General features: G+C 43.0%; 2 protein-coding genes across 4 annotated transcripts in view; one reads left to right on the top strand and one right to left on the bottom strand.

Annotated features, from left to right (window-relative positions):
* The window catches only part of LOC134537554 (neurobeachin-like protein 1), a 611,081-nt gene that overhangs the window by 332,801 nt on the left and 258,826 nt on the right, over positions 1 to 19,454 (bottom strand). The window lies entirely within an intron of this gene.
* LOC134537558 (cuticle protein 21-like) lies at positions 7,767 to 15,680 on the top strand. The gene is made up of 2 exons (XM_063378124.1): positions 7,767 to 7,829; positions 14,727 to 15,680. Exons 1-2 carry the CDS (start codon positions 7,818 to 7,820, stop codon positions 15,546 to 15,548), a joined length of 834 nt encoding a protein of 277 aa, XP_063234194.1. The 5' UTR covers positions 7,767 to 7,817; the 3' UTR covers positions 15,549 to 15,680.

The raw sequence follows: 19,454 nt of genomic DNA, 5'->3' as shown, positions 1-19,454 counted from the left end.
AAATTATCTAAAAAAAAATCCATGTACAAAAACTTGAACTAATAGACACAAAATAATTTAGGATACTTTTCCAAAGGGTCCTAGCTACTACAAGTCCTGATGCTCGATTTGGCCGCGAAGGTTGGAAGCCGCGGCGTGGCAGGGCGATTCTACGAAGGTTTCCTGCTGCCTTACGCAGTCCTCAGGTTCGGCGGCCAGGATCTCTGGGCCAACAGCGCGGACACGAGTCCCGGTGGGACAAACAAACCCTCCGGTGGGCCAGACAGAGAGAGAGAGAGTGTGTGTGTGATGGAGAGAGCCTGAGAAGAAGGGGGGAGGGTTGCAGCATGTCGTCACGCACGCAGTTGCGTGGCGGCCCCCCCCCCCCCCCCCCCTTAAGCGGGTGACCGATGCCCGCGGGAATGCGGGCAGTTGCGTTGTCCGGAGAACTGGACACTGGGCGACTCACCGCGCGCGTCCCACCAAAGGACGTTCCTGTGCCTGTGTCCTCGCCTCAGCAGGTCTCCTGAGGCTGCGGTCGCAGTTGATGCGTGTTCCGACGAGCTCGTCAGAACAATCAAAACAATACTTCCGAAATTTACCTCGACTTCCTTCGGCAATAGCAGCTCCTACTCCTGTCTCTTCTCTAGTTCAAAATATCACCATGTTGGATTCGAAGCAGCAGCTTGATATTGACATTTTGTAGATGTAGTATGATTATTCCTTTATATTTCAATCAGAAAAAGGAACTGGAGCACTTTTAGTTATAGCAGCAATAACAATTAAAATGCGAGTTAAATGTGGGTGTCTACACTGCCTGCAACCGCCTCTGCAGATTACGCACGAACACGTCAGAACTAGTTGGTCTTTCAAACCAGTTTGATTATTCGCATTTAGTTGTGACGTTCACATTTTGTAGGTTATAAATAGGTCATGACAGTGGATGTAGAAAAACTAATTCATCTTGTATTTGAAAACAAGTGTATGTGGGATATTCAAGAAAAAAAAATTGACCACAACAGACGGCTTTCTTGGCAGAGCACTCTCCCGTATCGTCTCTTGCAGCCAAAAATTCTATAATATTTTCGGTTGTTTTTTTCATTACTCATTAATAAGTACTTTAATATCAAACTTTCAAGGGCATACGAATCGTCTATGGGTTCCATCTTCGCTGGTGGATAGAAGCAACTTGTTATCTGAACACGCCTGTACTGAAACCACTTTTATGACGAAACAATCTGAGCTAGTCTGGCGAACTCTTTTTCGTCAGAACACGCATCAAATGTGACCGCTTGAAAAAAAGCCACACTTAGGGGTGAGGTGGTATGTTATAAAAACAACTTCACATTCATTTCTATGATGACAACAAAAATGATGCTGGTAATGATAATGATGGCGGGTATATCGGCCCAGAGGATGGTTGAATCCTAGGCCATCACTAAGGGAATATAGCCGTAGCGTTGACAATGACATTCATCTATCCCATCTTAATTTATCTAAATTTTTTTTCACGAGAGCATACTTAGTCGAAAGTTAAACATCAACTATATACGTACGTACATACCTACAAGGTACAAATACTTTCTAGGTGAAAATGTTATTGTATAATATAGGTGTACACATTATGATTCATATATCCTACCAAAATTTACATTTACATCTCACCATTTCTAACAGGCTAGACTAGTTTACTAAGAGATGGTACGCAGTACGGTGGCGCCGGAACACAACATGCAGTCCCGAACACGCGAGGTTAAATTTTTCCACGAGCGCAAATTCTCCGACCCGGCCGGGAATCGAAGCCAGGACCCGAGTTTCACCAGTCAGATCCGTCATAACCTGGAGGCTGTTAACAACACACTAAGGGCCGTTTTCAGAGTCAGGGAAGTATAATCCAAGAAAAAACTTTCCAGGTTAATCAAATAGAGAAATACTTTACTTTGCCTCAAGTCACGACTGTGCAAGCTAGCCTCAGTATTTTCTCTTGCATAATTTTTTTTATATAACGCTAGGTCTAAACATTAACATCATAGTTTTTTTTTATCACCAGTAAAACTTTTAACCAGCACGTGTTATTCACAATCGTCTAAAAAAAAAAATGTGTATCAAAAAACAAACAAACATATTTAAAAACTGTCCAGTGATTACTTTTCCACTCTACTGTGAAAAGCTAGAAGTGACTACATAACGGTGGATGTGACTAATCGACGGTGAGTCACAAACCTGTCACTAATATGTTTACTTACATATTAAAGTTTATATTGATCGTTTTGTGAAATTAAAATAGAATATGTATTATTTACTTTAAAAGTATATATATTTCATTTTAGTCTCTAGCCCGCAGTGAAATCACGTCATTGTACATACATATGCGCGCTGTACAGATGTACTGGTCCGGACGGTAATGGCTAAATGATGTTTTACTGTATGTATTTTTTAACACAAACCAATTTAAATTTTACGTCAATTTAAAAACCCAAAATTTTTTGATAGGTAAAAATAAAACTCCACACGTAGCTAACCACTACAGAGCACCATAACTTTGCGGCTGGCCTCGGTGGTGACGCAGGGGGCAGACGTTAGCATACCAGTCCCTGTACAACCAACACCTAACTCCGAGCACGATCGGCCCACACACTCCCAGGGAACACACGCCTGTCTTCACAATGGCCACAGGGGAGTTCCCTCCGCTCGCCGCCCAGACGGCCGCGGATCCACTCACAAACCACGCACGGCAAGTTTCCACATCACGTGACTCACACGTTAAGGCGCCGTACGACACATAAATCCAAGCTCAACACCTTTTATATATTTTTTGAAGTGTAACATCACATACTTCTGTATACGGTATTTGTTAGGAGAAATTTCGCGAAAAAAAAAAAAAACCCCTCTCCCTTTCGATTTATAATTACTACTTACAACGGGTCCATATGACTTTTCTGGGGAAACGTGCTACATTAGTTCCTGGATTCACCGCAGTGTGCGCGTGTAAAGTTAATGGTGAAGATAAGGAAGTTTCGTGTATTTCTTTGATGGCAGGTTAAAATCCGAACAATGGTATGTATGTTCTTCACGACATCTTCAACTCGGTCACAGGTGTTTGTAAACGTGGAAGACAGTCCGAGCTAACGAACGACAAAACCAACAGCAGACTGAGATGGTCGAATCACGAGACTGGAACGTGTTACCGCGGGGGTCGCTGACCCCGCGAGGGTCCCGGAGCACCACGATGCAGCCTACCTTCGTTTCCCTGAAGCTCCCCGCCGCCGCGAGCCCAGACGCACCATTGTCCAGCAGAGACGGCGCCCAACGAGGGATGATGATAAAAAAAATTTTTCGGCTTGTTCCGCCCGCATTACGAACTAAATCCCGAGCTGTGCGCACGGACGTCGCGCGGGGGCTACGCCCCTCCACGGCGGGCCGCGGCGCGCGTGGGAGCAGGGCGCTCTCTTGGGCAACCCGCCCCGCTTGTCGGCGGGTCGACGGCGGCGTTTCCGTCATCGGTCCCGCGGCGAACCCGTTTACGACACGTCGGCTTTATTGATGGCTCTCCCGAAGCCTTTACGTTTTGGTATTTCGAAGCGACGGTTCCTCGTTCGTTGCTCAATAAGGCCGAGAAACTTCGCAACCGTCGGGCGATGTTGCTCAAATTAAACATCCACGTGTTGGCTTTATTTTATTTTATTTTTTTCTTTCAAAAAACACGACATACTACACGTAAAGAATATTTACGTAGTTGACACCAGACTGTATCGTATCGTGTAATGCAGAAAACATATCGTGCAGTTCTTAAACTAAAAATTAAAAAAAAAAAAAGTTCTACGTCGCACGGTTATGCTCAGAGGAGACTCGCCATACCACAGAGGGCTCGAACCGTGCGATGAGTCATGCCCGAGAACCTCGTCACATGAGTGTGACACGTTTGAGGACTCAACGCAAGAAATAATTTTGTGTGACGCACGCAAATATTCCGTGAACTCCAAGCCAATAGTTTTGGTTGGATGTGCCAATTTTTAATTTACGAATAAAAATTAGGTACATTCTAAGTACACCTTTTAATCGTCAGAAACCAAGAGAATGGCTTAAAAATTGTTGCAGAAAAATGTTCAAGGTCTACACAGCCAAATAATTATTATTTTTAGCCGCTTAAAAAAAATCGCCACGACAAAACGCCTTGTTAATGAACCTCGGCGACAGAGACAGGATGAAAGTCGCTCGCTAGACGTCGGCCGGATGTGTCCTTGGGGGAGGCCGCTCGCGTGAAAGTGCAGAGAGGTATTCGCCCTCCCGGGGAACACCAGACGGCGAGTTGCCTGCAACCCCCGACCCTTCCCTAGAACCCCCCCCCCCCCCCCCTCAACACGCTCAGAGACGGAACGAAAGAAAGGAAGTGCTAACTGGCAGCACGACGGGAAACGGCATAAGCCACCCCCAAAAAGACCAGACCTGACCAAACCAATGCGGACTAAAAGTCCAAGTGCCCCACCCCTTGCATAGTAGAACTTCTACCACGCCCCACTCTTCTTCCAGGACCATCCTTCTATTCCTGTAATCCATCTGCTTGTAATAATGCATGACCTTTGCATCCCGCATGTATGTGCCCAGGGTTTTCCCTCTGTCTATGGAGGTTTTACCTGGGCCCAACTTATCTAGTTTTAGTCTAGAATTAAGAGTGAGGGAGTTAGTCATGGCGAAAACGTCTGCCATGGCTGGCCAATCCCCTCCTAGCACATGATGCACGTGACCTTTTCTGCATGGTTAAAAACCCGCATGTTTAGAGCGTATAGGGCTTGCCCTGAGACGCACTTAGAGTCTTCCCTACCTAGATCCCTCCCTTACACACTTAGTTTTAACTTAGGTTAGGAAAAAAAAAAAGGAAGCTCAAGGTCACTAACTCCGCATGAGCGACCTGTCAAGACGCGTCCACACTCGTCTCAGATCACCGCACCTACATCATGATCGACCTGTGAAGAAAAAAAAAAAGAGAGAGTTCCGTATCGAGCGCGCGCATTAAAAATGATGATAAAATGAACGGATCGGACACGACACCGCCAGGAGTCGGTCTTTCGTCGTCACGTCAAAGGGAAGACAAGTGATACTGATGATACACAACAGTGTGGATGAGGTGTCTCCCGATCATCATTTTGTATCATCGCCACGAGAGCTGCGCAGTCGCAGAACCACTTCAAGTAGTTTCCTTTCGCACTTCCATACTCGCGTAGTTCACATGCAGATAGCGCTAGTGTTTCGAAACGCCCAAGAGCTTCTAAAACTACTTCTTAAGTATCATTTAAACTTGAACCTCCATGACTTTCTCTGCTGAAAAAAAAATTCATCCACCATATTTTCGTCTTACATCTCAATGCTCGATGTATGAAATACAGCTGGCGGCAGCCCACTGCAGCTGGAGCGACGAGGTCACCACAGGAACTAGCACTCAAATTATGATACAGAAATAGTGGGTGGTGAACTGAAGACACACTTAGATGACACATACGTGATACAGAACGAGCCGCCTTGGCATTTGAGCGGCTGTACCATGGCCGTGTATTAAGTTCTGCTAAAGAGATGTTGATCTGATACATGCCTTTAGGGATCTATCTCACACGCCTTGTTGGTTTTTTTTTTAATTTCCTTGTCATAACAGTTATTTAAAGAATTTTCCTGTAAATTTATTCCGATATCGACAAGCCAAACTCTTTATCACAGATTGCAGAGTTTTGGGTAGAAACTGTTGTGCAGTCATATAGAATCGGCGCATGTTTGGCATGTTTTGAATTGTTTACATGAAAGCGTAAGCGTATGCCGTTATACACAACGACTTACGAAAATGATCCAGATTAGCATTTGCCTGAGCTGGAGAAAAACAGTTTTGTAGCCAACGAAAAATATTTTAGTCACCATAAAACCAAAGAGATTTAGAGACATCAACAATTTTTTTTTATTTTTTAGCTTTAACATAACTAATCAGTAGTGACAAAAATCATTCTATCACTACGTAATAAGCTGTTTGGAGGATATTACTTTTATTATATATATATCTTGTTTATAAACAGTTAAATATTATAATATTATGAATGTATTAAAATATATAAGTTAAATAATACGAAATATTAGAAGTAAAATAATTAAGGATACTACCTTCTTCGTCTAAGAGGCACAAGAGCAAAGACATTGTAAGTGTTCACTGTGTAACTGGGTTAGGATCCGGGTCGCTACAGTTCCGTGCTGTTGGCACACGGGGCACGTGACACGTGGCACGTGGCACGTGTCACGGAGCTGCCTCGCTATTGCTGCCGCTGGGTTTTCCCCGGGTGCTCCCGTCTCCCCTCCACGTCTTCGAACACTCTCTTCACCGCCGTCACTCCGCGGTGTCGTCACACTGCGCGGAACTCAGACACACGTCAAGTGCGTTCACTTCATTGGATATTAACGAAAAATGTCACTGCTGATAAAAAAAAAACTAAAAACAACTTGGCAGAATTTCTACGAATATTAAAATGCCCGAAAACATTCCTCGGTATACTTTCGAACAAAGATTGTAAAATTAGTTCGTTTTAAAAATTGAATGAAGAAAGCATATCACGGTGACTTCAATGCACCATAGACGACTAACCTCTTCCATATCGCGCAACAATAATTTACAAAATATTTTTAAAAAATAGCGAAGAACATATAACTTTTTTAAATGTATTATTTAAATTTAACTTGAATGTTTCAAACGTGTGAATGTATATCAGTGACTTTTCTCAACTTTATAAATACCAGAAGACGCAATGTACTCCAACGACATACACGCTTGTGAACAGAAAAACTATCACTAACCAATAAATACACTTTTTCTTCTTCTTTATAGCAGGAAGAAAAAATTAAACACTAACTACTAAGGTTTCACTTTCTTTAATAAAAAATTTTTTTTGGAGCAACTGAAGAAATCCGTCCAGCAATAAAAAATTAACAGAAGGATTACTTAAAACTTGAAGCCTAAAAAATCCTTAAAACGAACCGAATCATTATCAGTCGCCTGAGCTCGATGACATCACACCTATTCACCGAAATACGTTACTGTAATCACTGAATGACTCGTGCGTTATTTAAAATATTCAGCGTTAACTTCTATTGGTGAAATAATACGTGGTGATTTTTTAAAAACTCAACTTTTTTAGGCAATAAAAAATTTTGAAGATGATAAACTTAAATGCAGCACACTAAAACAGGAATCATATCCTCCAACATGTAGGTAACGTTTGTGAAGGTGAAGTGAAGGGGTCATGGGGGCGCAGAGCCGGACAAAGGGCACGGCGAGAGGACGACAGCCCCTCGGCAGCCGGGCGGGTAGACGCGGAGTCCGCGCAGACCGCCGTGACCAGATCAATCACACGGTAGATCTGATGCAAGGTCGGCGCGGCAACCACGGGGATATCGTCGGGAGGAGGGGGGAGGTGGGAAACCACGAAACCTTGTAACCTCAGGTTCAAACACGGACAGGGTTGTGGGAAGGGGGGAGGGGGGTGACTAGACGGGAACAGAAAAATCGGCGGGGCGATTCCTGGAGCTGGGACTTTCTCCGGGAGCAAAGAGGAGGGGGGCGACCTTAATTTGACAATGACACGTGTGGCGACGGAGGGCGGCCGCGGAGTGACGTAAGACGCGCGCGGACACCCGCGGGGGCTGGCTGCGCACGGGGCACAATGGCCGCGGATGGAAGGGACCGCCGTCGGGGATCTCCTTACATCACCCGCCGGCGCGGGTATATATACGGCGCGCGGCCGGCTCGGGACAGGCACACACAATCTCCACCTCCATCCAGCAGTCGGACGAGCAGACCGGACAGCGACATGGCCCTCCAGGTGAGTGCCGACCGCCGGGGGCAGGCCTCCAGCTGCGGCGGACAACGACCCTGGTTCGAGTCCTGACTTCGCCTGTCAGGACAGGACGTGGCCGGTTCGTTCCACCAAGTATTCGTCCGCAACTTCGCGACCTCATCGATCGGAAACGTCAAATCAAAACACCCACCTACAAATCCGCGGATAAGTAAACGGCCGGGTGGACGTGAATCGTTTTTCACCCCGCGGGTTTTCCACAGAATATTAAGGCTTATTAATGTGCGCAGTTAAAACCGGAAAGCCATTCAGGGAACGGTTTACCAATCATTTTAACTATCGGAGGTACTGGGACAACGAAAAACATAATTTCCGGGGTAAGAATCCGAACCCAGTATTACTGCAAACACTAATTTGTACTGATACAATTGTTTTCATGTTAAAGTCATATTTACAATTATATGTAATTTAACGTGAATATTTTTGGTCCGTTTGCAAAAAAAAAAAAAAATATTAAGTGAGGGCAACCGTGGTACCAACCCGGCTAACCAGATGGGCCAGAGTAGCTGCGAGTCCTGCCCTCCATCTTGCAGTTGATGATAAATCGTGGAACTACATCATGAACGTTTCCGGTCCGCGAGACATCGTGACCAGGCTGGGGGAAGTAGGCTGGGATTAGGTCCGTGGCATAATTAACGTGGCCACCAGGCTAGGCCGTCAAACGGCGTCCAGATATCCGGGTGTTAACGCGCCATTTACAAACAGTTCAACATTCATACAAAGTGTCCGACTGCGAATAGTATTTGAGAGCCATTGCACTCCTATATACAAGTTTCGTTTTATGGTTCCGTCTTTAACGTATATTTTATGGACGGCGGAAAATCCTTAAACGGGTGTTTTCACGGACAAATGACAAAAAAAAAATTGTAAATGGTATGGGGAAGTGCAGGGAGCCATTATCTTTAATACTATAGTATAAAATGATAGATTAACGCTTAAAGTCCCAAAGCGGCGCATTGCCGATGCAAAGACTGCATGCCAGTTCGACGCCTGGCGCGCAGAAGCGACGAAGAGGTGCGGTCTTTCAGAGTTGGTGCGCCCGATGAGGCGTGCGGTCTTTCAGAGCTGGTGCGCCCGACCAGGCAGGTCTTAAAGAGATGGTGCTCCCGACCAGTCACGTCTTAAAGAGCTGGTGCTACCGACTAGCCAGGTCTTTCAGAGCTGGTGCGCCCGACCAGGCAGGTCTTTCAGAGCTGGTGCGTCCGACCAGGCAGGTCTTAAAGAGATGGTGCTCCCGACCAGTCACGTCTTAAAGAGCTGGTGCTACCGACTAGCCAGGTCTTTCAGAGCTGGTGCGCCCGACCAGGCAGGTCTTAAAGAGCTGGTGCTCCCGACAAGTCGAGCTGGTGCTACCGACTAGCCAGGTCTTTCAGAGCTGGTGCGCCCGACCAGGCAGGTCTTAAAGAGCTGGTGCTCCCGACAAGTCGAGCTGGTGCTACCGACTAGCCAGGTCTTTCAGAGCTGGTGCGCCCGACCAGGCAGCTGCGATGACGCCTACTCCTCACTCACCAGACGACCGGGTGATCGATGCCGGGTGCAGGATTTTGGAGAGGAGAAGTGTGCGAGTCATTTCAATGTCGGCCGACGAATATGGTGGTCCAGGAGAAAGACCTTCGACCATCGCGACATCGGTGAGGGAAGCCGGCGAAGGTAGCACGTGGAAGGTAGCGAGAGGAATAGCCGTCACGTGTCGTCTGCAATCTGCGGTCTCTCCTTGCATTATATTATATTTTTGTTTTCTCGTGGACGTGATGCTGTCGTGTTTTCGCCGGTCACACGTTAAAAATTACTATAAATTTACAGAATTTTCCACTAAGAATTTAACTAAAAGAAACGAAGAGTTCTTCGTTATTTCAAATAACTGAATTTTCGTATAAAATCGTCCGATTTCGACTTCCGAGTTTTAGGTTTCGTTCTGAACAAACGTAAACTACATACATTGACAAAATAAGAGAGTTCCTACCGCGGACTTAAACACGTTTTATAAGTTTTGTTTATATACCAAGAGTATTCTTTTGGATTAATGTTCGAAGTAAATTAACTCTTAAGTCCGTAAATTTACGAAGAAAGCAGTACAATTGCAAAGATCCCTGCATAATTTGTAATTTCTTCATAAATTAATAGTGGTCATTTTTAAAAGTGTAGATTTATGTTATTCAACAGCCGGGTAACTATGAAATTGACGTAAGTGATTTCGGGGGAATTACTACAGTTATCCTGTCTTCAGCAGAATCTAAACTGCCGATACGAGAGAGATTAAGGTAAAAGCACCTATTATGAGACCTTTCCTAATATGAGACCCTACACTTTCTCAGCCGGGAGCTCCTCAACTCTAGCGGACAATACACTAACTCGGTGTAGGGAACGTTTTATTGCGTGTGTATTGTTTTCATTAGCGAGCGAATGTGCAGACAAGCGTGGTTACCGATTTTGTGTTTTACGAGCTATCGAGTTTTCCACCGAGATAACAGAAACGGCTTACATATAAATCAAGGTAAGGTTACTTGTTATAACATTCATACATGCTGATTGCTATATAGATGAGTGGTTATGTGCATGCTAGTGAGATTGTGTTTCGTGCACTTTTTGTATCTGCAACACAAAGACTTTTGTTGCGTATTGATGGCTCCTATTATGAGACCTACAGAGTACCCTTTTATGGGATACTATCTCATATTAGGAACCGGGTCTCATATTAAGAGCTTCCTGCTAAATAAAGTGTTATGCATTTAAACATGAGAGTATCATTTAACTATCGCCTTGTTACAACAGAATGATGATTTATTATGTTATAATGTAATTAAATTGCTTCATATCTAATGTATAGCAATATAATTCTCTTTATTAACAAACTGTAATGACATATTTCATAAGTAATGCTGGACTTAGGATATTAATTCATAGGCATAGATTAACAGTTTTCTTTGCTTAAAATGACATTGAATTTAACTTTATTATTACCTTTCATATTAATGTTTTGCTTTTAGAGGGATCCTAGCCGAAATCCGAAAAGGAAGAAATGGACAAGGAGCAGATGATCCTAGCTGTCAAAGCTGTACAAACAGGTACTATGGGTTACAAGTCAGCAGCGAAACATTTTGGGGTACCAAAAAGCACAGCGGAAAGGTATATGAAAAATACTGAATTGCGTACTGATGATTTGGTAAATGTGCCATTAGGAAGAAGGCCTACATTAAGTTGTAAACTAGAAAATGAACTCGTACCGTACTGCATTGAGATGGATAAAAGGTTTTATGGGTTGAGGAAATGTGATATTAAAAGGATGGCCTTCCAACTAGCCATTGCTAATGGTATCAAACACCCATTCTCAGAAAAAATAAATCAGCTGGTAAGAAGTGAATGGGGTCTTTCTTAAAGCGTCATCCACAGTTGTCATTAAGAGTTCCCCAAGGCATTTTTCACGCCAGAGTAAAAGGTTTCAGTCCTGAAAATGTGAAAACATTTTTTGAGCTCTATGTAACTGAATTTGACAAAATTAAAGGCCGTCCTCACAGGTTGTACAATGTTGACGAGACTGGGGTAACTGTGGTACAGCACAGAGCTGAGAAGGTAATATCCCTGAAAGGAAAACGAGAAGTAGCTGCACTGACATCAGCTGAGAGAGGGTCACTCATAACAGTCGTTACTTGCATGAATGCAGTTGGTTCTTTTGTCCCTCCATTGATAGTGTGGCCAAGGAATAATATGAAAATAGAACTCATGGATGGGGCACCAGCTGGTTATATTTGGGGATGCCACCCTTCTGGATGGATTCAGGGGGATTTGTTCACAAAGTGGTTTGATCATTTTTTGAATATACAAAGCCACCACTTGAAGACCCTGTTCTTATTCTCGATGGCCACTACTCACACACCAGAAATGTTGATGTGATACGATTGGCTAGAGAGAACCACGTATCAATCTTTTGTATCCCTCCTCACAGTTCACACAAAATTCAGCCACTGGATGTAGGCTTCATGAAACCACTGAAAACCTATTATGCCTCAGAAATACAGGCTTCTTTAAGAAACAACCCTTACCGTATTGTAACACCACTCTTGGTTGCAAAGTTGTTCAGTGCAGCATATCAACGAGCTGCAACAATGGAAATAGCAGTCAATGCATTCCGCTAAACAGGATTTTACCCATTCAACAGTGATGGGTTTCGTGATTGTGACTTTGTAATTCACAGTTGTCACGAAATTCCTGATAGATATGTTCATACCAGTGCAACTATCATCGCCACTTCGAATGACACATAAACTGGTGCAGGACCATCTAATTCTCACCCTGTTCTGCCTATGGATCACCCACATTTTTTTGGCACAGGGCCTTCTGATGCTAGTCCTGCTCAAACAATGGACATCACACCTATCTCTCCTAAAGACATTAAGCCAATTCCTAGTCTTTCAGCAAATTTATAAAGCCGAAGATGTGGCAAAGCATCTGTAATAACCTCATCGCCTTACAAATCCGATCTCCTGAAGAGTTTGGAAAGAGCTACAACAGCAAAAAATAAAAAAAAGAAGCTGCAGGGAAATGTCATAAAACCCTGACAAAAACCTTCTGCCAACACACAAAAGTCAAGATCACGATGTTGTACAAGAAGATTAATGGAACAATCCAGCAGCGACGAGTCGGATGATGATTTCGACATCTTATCAGATAGCTCTGGTGAAGAAGACAACTATGCTGAATGCCTCTTCTGTGGATGCATATTTTCAGATGACAAACATGGCGAACAGTGGATACAGTGTACTGTCTGCTGTCGTTGGGCTCATGAACATTGTGGTGCCACTGACAGTCACTTTGTGTGTCCTCATTGCCAAAAGAGGATAAAGAAATAATGTGTCCCATATTAGGAACCCTTTTTTTTCCTTTGGAAAAGTGCAGTGTCATCCGTTTTTTGCAGAGGACATAAATTTATTATTTTTAAACAATATGTATGTATTGCATTTTATAGTTAAACATATCAAGTAATTTATCATACGTTAAATGTTAATTTATGTTCACTTAATAAAAATATATGAATTTTATTTAAAAGGGGTCCCATAATAGGTGCCTTTACCTTACTATTGGTTATTTTATTGGACAGATATGACTGTTTATTCATGTATCTAACATTATGACGGATGTATACGACGTAGAGAGCAGTACCAACGAAAAAGCAGCCTCCAAAATACACATTCGACAGCGATATAGATTCAAAACGCCAGAAAGCCTTCAGATGTCGGAATTACATTGTCTGAAAAACAATAGCCAAATGTCCGAGACGGCAGGGACGAAAAAAAAAATCATCCCCCACCCTCAAGTGCAATTTCAATGATAAGAACTGCTATATATGAATCATTGATTTCAACCAATGAAATAATAAGTTTTAAGACCTTGAACATTTCCCGTTGACAAATAAATCAGGTGAATGCATTATGATTCAAAGTATAGGGCAGTGGAATTGACAAATAGCATTTAAGACTCATTGTAAGATTAGGTCACTGAAAAAGTTAACATTGTTTTCAGTACATACTTAGATTTCATTAGCTGACCGTTTAATTTTTACTACTGAGTGAAGCGATATCTACTACGAGTTTTACAGTTAAGCCGATGACGGCCTATTGGGACGGGAAGGGGCCTTAAATTGACGCAGATAATTTGTAATAGGGTTTCGTCGTAAATTGAAGGTGAAAATTGTTAACATTGTGAGGACTAGTGTTGGTGAAAAAACTCATGTGGTTGTCCGTGGTTAGTAAACAAACATAATGTGTTGCTTTGCACTTAAAATGCAGCTTGAACACTACTACCTTGCCTAGTGGATAAGCACCCTCGACATGCTGGCTTACAGCATGAGTAAGAGCAACCCGATGGCGTACTGCACAGTAGGGCACAAAAACTCATATTTCGCAGCTTACTCTCGAAACGAACAATAAATAAAAAAAACTTAAAATATTTTTGAAATACTGTTATAAGGTTTATATAAAAACCGTCACCTGCCACGAATGTCTCAACACACATTAAAATGGCATTTAGGACATATATACGTTACTAGGTATCTTCTGACATTAATATACTGGCCATATTAGGAAATACGTATAATAATTAAAGGGGTTTATAATTTTTAGGATATGGACACTAGAAAGTTCATGCATCAATTTATAGTACTATTATTATTTCCTTAGGTGTTTACATGAACATTCCCGCACAGAGGGCATGTGATATTAAGTAAAAAAAAAAAACTAGCACTGTTGAGCATTAAAGACGAAAGGCCTTCTTTAGTTTTTCACAAGAATATAACTAATCAAAAGTCACTATTCCTACAAGATGTCATAAGATAAAGTAATCTGTAGCAATCATCTTCTGCATACAAATACTGAAAAACTGATACTTAAAACAATTAGTTAATTCTGTCAGTTTCTTTTGATATAAAAAGAAAACATAAAAATTGCCAGAAATATACGACTTATTGAATATTAAAAATCTTAAGGCAAGGCAAATCTGATCATGATTTCGCTCCTCCATACTCCTTGTTTTATAAAACAAATCATAATGGGTTTATTAATTAATCTTTTTTAAAATTCGCTGCACAAAGAATTTACTATTTACTAAAAAGTTACGATGCTGATGTTTAAGAAAATATATCTGCAACCAAATAAATTTATTTAGAACTCCAAAAAATCTGTGTCTAAGAACACTGACGTAATTATCACACTATCAGTTATTCTAATGCAAAAATTTTCAGTTATTTTTAATCTAAATACTTTTATCGCATATTGGTACACTAAAAAACACCGTAAAAAACATGGGTGTTTTGTGTTACAAAAGTCTTCATCTCCAAATAGATGTGAAAGGAACTTGCGTCTCTGTTTGCAGATTTTCGTGTTCGCCGCCGTCGTGGCCGTGGCTAGGGCCGGCGTCATCGGCGCTCCCGCCGTCGCCACGTACGCCCACGCCCCCGTCGCCACGTACGCCCACGCCCCCGTCGCCTACGCCGCCCCCGCCGTGGCCAAGGTCGCCGCCCCCGTCGCCGTCGACACCGACTTCGACCCTCATCCCCAGTACAGCTACGCCTACGACATCCAGGACGCGCTGACCGGCGACTTCAAGTCCCAGCACGAGTCCCGCGACGGAGACGTAGTCCAGGGCAGCTACAGCCTCGTAGAGTCCGACGGCACCCGCCGCACCGTCGACTACACCGCCGACCCCGTCAACGGCTTCAACGCCGTCGTGCACAAGGAGCCGGCTGGCCACGCCGTCGCCAAGGTGGCCGCCCCCGTCGGCTACGCCGCCCCCGCCTACGACAAGGTCGCCGCCCCAGCCGCCTACGCTGCCTACGCCGCCCCCGCCGTAGCCAAGATCCACGCGCCTGTCGCCTACGCCGCTCCCGCTGCGTACGCCGCCCATGGTGCCTACGCCGCCCCCGCTGCCTACGCCGCCCCTGCCTACGCCAAGGTCGCCGCACCTGTCGCCTACGCCGCACCCGCTGCGTACGCCGCCCATGGTGCCTACGCCGCTCCCGCTGCCTACGCCGCCCATGGTGCCTACGCCGCCCCCGCTGCCTACGCCGCCTACGCCGCCCCCGCCGTAGCCAAGGTCCACGCGCCTCTCGCCTACGCCGCCCCGGTCGGCCCCGGCTACGCCAAGGTCGCGTACGGCACGCACGCCACCCCAGCTATCGCCTATAAGCACTACTAGCCACCCACGAGCTACTTTCTAGCACGACATTATTAGATGCCACTGTGTGTGCATGTTCAATACGTCAATGCATTGTCCTTATTACATACGCTTTATATACATTTATAAATAAACATGTTATTCATAAAAAAAGTTTATTATTATGGCTAAGAATTCTTATGAAATGGAAATGTGTACAACCTAAAAAAAAATATATTTAAGCGACTAACACAATGCAAGGCTGAAACATGTTTAGAAACAATACACAGTTGCAAGAATGCGTCGACATATTAAAAGAAAATTTTAAAAACCTACATATTTTAAAGGTCTTTAGAAAATATTAAGATAAAAAAATTGACAGCTGATGGACTCAGTAAGAACATTTTTTTTTAAATCTTTTGGCTGAAATATTCACAATATAACTTAATTTTAAGACACATTTCCTGTAACAATACTGAAATGGCATTGCCTGAATTAATGCTGAATGATAGTGTACATGAACAGCTTAATTTTTGATGAAAAATATTTAATTAAATAATACGCAAACTAACATTTAAGTCCTAGTCCTCAAAGGAGGTACGCGCCATGTAAAAGTGCTGGTTCGCCATGGTGACTACTAGGTTCACACAATGGAGATGGTAGCTGTTCATTATCTTGGTTCTCATCTGCCACTAAACGAATATATGCATTCTTACAACAATGTGTAGTGTTTTATAAGATAGATCACAGTTCCAACTTGGTTCCACGAGGTTTAAGCTGCAGGGCCAATACGCCAGCAACTTGGTCTATGAGTATTTAATACTTGACAAGAGTGATGGTACTTTGGACATGGTACGGAGATGATTTATGGTAGGAAAGGACATCACCAACAGTTGATTTAAGTAAGTTTAAACTAAATATTTATCCGATCAATATGGTTATACAAGACAGAGCTACATGACAAAAGTTGTAAAATCAGGCCGAGACGTTTAGTTCTCCAGGAAATCATAAACATACTCGGGAAAAGCAGCGCCGATTGACCAATTAACACTGTATTCCACTATAACAGACCAGTTTCTGTAAATACAGGTTGTGTTTGCTGTATCGAAGGCACTGATACATTCGCTATGTTTAAAAACAAGCGAAAGTTAGTACAGCGCTTCTTGCATGTGGACCCCAAAAGTGGGTTGGAAAGATTTTTGATCATTAGCTTGTGCTCTAGCATTCAGCATATATTTTCACTAACACTAACAACCAATGATTTCCTATCTTTTCACTAACACTAACAACCAATGATTTCCAACAAATTATAAAATGCAATCAGCCATTACTTACTGAATCAGATTTCGCAGAACAACTTTGATGACAAAACAAAATTACAGTGCTGATTCTCGAAAACCAAAATTTTCCAGCCGGCAAACATGGTGTACAATGATGCTGTAAATGTATTTAACTAAATTGCAATGACTAATCTTAACTAAACAAGAAGTCAATTAACTGTAATTCCTAATACAGATTTATATCGTTTAAACATGTTTTTGGTTGTGTAATTTCTATTTGATGTAGTTGCCATAAAACACGTAGTGGCAAAGCTAAACGAGAACACGAGATAAAGGTAGCAGCAAATATGTGGCCCAAAGAGGGGCCTCGTATGCAGAACTGCATGGATACGGCATGAAGCCGCATTTACTCCAGCTGATAGTCAGCGCCATGTTTGCGGGACACCCAAAACATTGAATCAAGAGTGTTGTTCGCATTGTGGAAACAGCACTATATTTTATGGGAGAAACTGAGAGCAACGACGGAGATTCTAATTCAAACTTATAATTTACCATCAGCATTGACCAAGCAACATTCCTGCAATGTTTTTGACATGTTGCAACATGGCGATGGTGAGGTAAAAAGACTTAAACTTCGTCACATAAGGCCATTTCCTGACGATTTCTAACTCCATGGATCAGCATCTGAACTCATTTCTAAAATAATTGTTTTCGGATTGTTTCGTCCATGGCTGATACACTCAATTTGCATGATACACCAAAAACCCGGTGGTCTGAGAGTGACATATGAACAAGCACGGTTTAGACTACTCATTAATACACACAACCCTGGGTGTAGCTCCGGGGAGGGGGGGGGCAACCCTGGAATTAACAAAAGGGTAGGGGAGTACCTGCATTTGCAAAAGCAAGACTTTGAAACGGGTTGGATTTCGAAACTATTTATTTCTTCAATTTTAAAGTTTTCTGCTTATTGCATGCATATAAGCCAACAAAAGGGAATCATACAACATACAAGCACCGAATCCAGAGATGACGTGTCGGTTAACCCCACACGCAAAACTCTCCGGCTGCGGGCCCACTCCCTCCCCCCCCCCCCCCCCCAGCCAACGCAAACCGGGAAATTTCCGCGGGCCCCTTTTGCGAACCCTACCGATTTGCACCTCTGTCCATAACTGATGTTCGGGCTTTCACTGCATCACATATTTTACTGTCGTCCTGGTGATTGATGACGTAAGCTCGCGGTTCAAGAGCTGTGTCAGGCATTGCCAAGCGGTGTACGAAGAAACTAAACCGAATTCAGAGGCCAGTTAAGGCTCGGTCACACAGTTAATGTTATTTTGTTTCATTTTCTCTTCGTTACTATTATTTAAGAGATGTTCCTATCTTATATTTGCTATTTTTTAATGATATTTTCAACAGATACTTGGAAGAGTAAAAAGCCGCGCAACCGATTCTTAATTATTATCACGCTACTGTTTACACCCACTATATTTCACTTAATGAATATGTGTTTAACATATTTGGACTGAACATCAAATTCAAGGGAGGATTCGTGTCAAAAATGTAAAAAAATAGTTCTCTAATGGTATTAATGACGTGAAAAATTCAAAATCAAAATAGTCCGAGTCTTAAGTCCTACCAAGGATTGCATGGCGGTCCGCCACACCAAAAGGGGACTGAATAAATTTTAATCAAACAACATAGGTAACATGTTCTTTAAATTGTAAAATTGCAAATTACATATAGCTAGATAGTAGACTGTCATAGCCAGTCGCTACTTCTTGGCTTCTGCGTTAAGACCACATCTGTAGTCCGTGCCGTCATCACCAGCGTAAAAAGGTATCGGTGTTCTCTTTCCACGCCTTTCGTAATCTACAGCCTCCCCCCCCTTCTCCTCGTCTTACTTCATTCCCCCCTTTCCGACGTTAAAGGAGTATTTCTCACTCTCTTCCAACCTCCCCTCCCTGTTCATACTTCTCTCCAACAGTAAAAAAAAAAAAAAAAAAAAACTTCGCGTACGCAGACCGCGCGGCCGTAAGGAGAATCTGATACATTATGTATCACGCCTGGTAATTCTCTACCTCTGTTACGCTCATGCCCGCCTAATACAGCCAGTATCAATCAGTTCAACATTCACTGCAGTTCGTCCTGGCCGTGTTGCGGGCTGGCATGCTTTGTAGTTAGTAGTATCTTTATAGTGAAATAAGGAATGGATAAGTGCAGGAAAAAGACTTAATTTGTGTGGAATTTTTTCACGGAAAATAATAAGTTTGCTAAGTGTAATTTGTGTAAACAAAAACTGAGTTATAAATCATCATCGACTAATCTGAAGAAACATTTGAAACGTAAACATCGAACTGTATAGTTACCTGATCAGAATCAAGATAGTTTAACATCACTATCACTGTCCAGAAGTAGGAGCGATGTTCGACACTCGTACAACTACCCACATCTCAAGAGAGTAGTCCTAGAGAAGTTTGCTACAGTTGCTACCTCTGTTCCTTGTGAACGATTGTTCTCAAAAACTGGAATTATTGTGTCTGACCGATGTTCCCGAACACTAAACATGTAAGTTAAGAAAATAATGCAATACTTATTTGTTAAATAGTGACTGAACTTGCAAAGTGTTTGTTTTTTTATCGATATTGGCACTGCTATCTGCCTGATG

This window comes from Bacillus rossius, chromosome 12, assembly GCF_032445375.1.
Source record: "Bacillus rossius redtenbacheri isolate Brsri chromosome 12, Brsri_v3, whole genome shotgun sequence".
In the NCBI taxonomy this organism is placed as follows: Eukaryota; Metazoa; Arthropoda; class Insecta; order Phasmatodea; family Bacillidae; genus Bacillus; species Bacillus rossius.
This window is presented reverse-complemented; position numbering and strand designations above follow the sequence as displayed.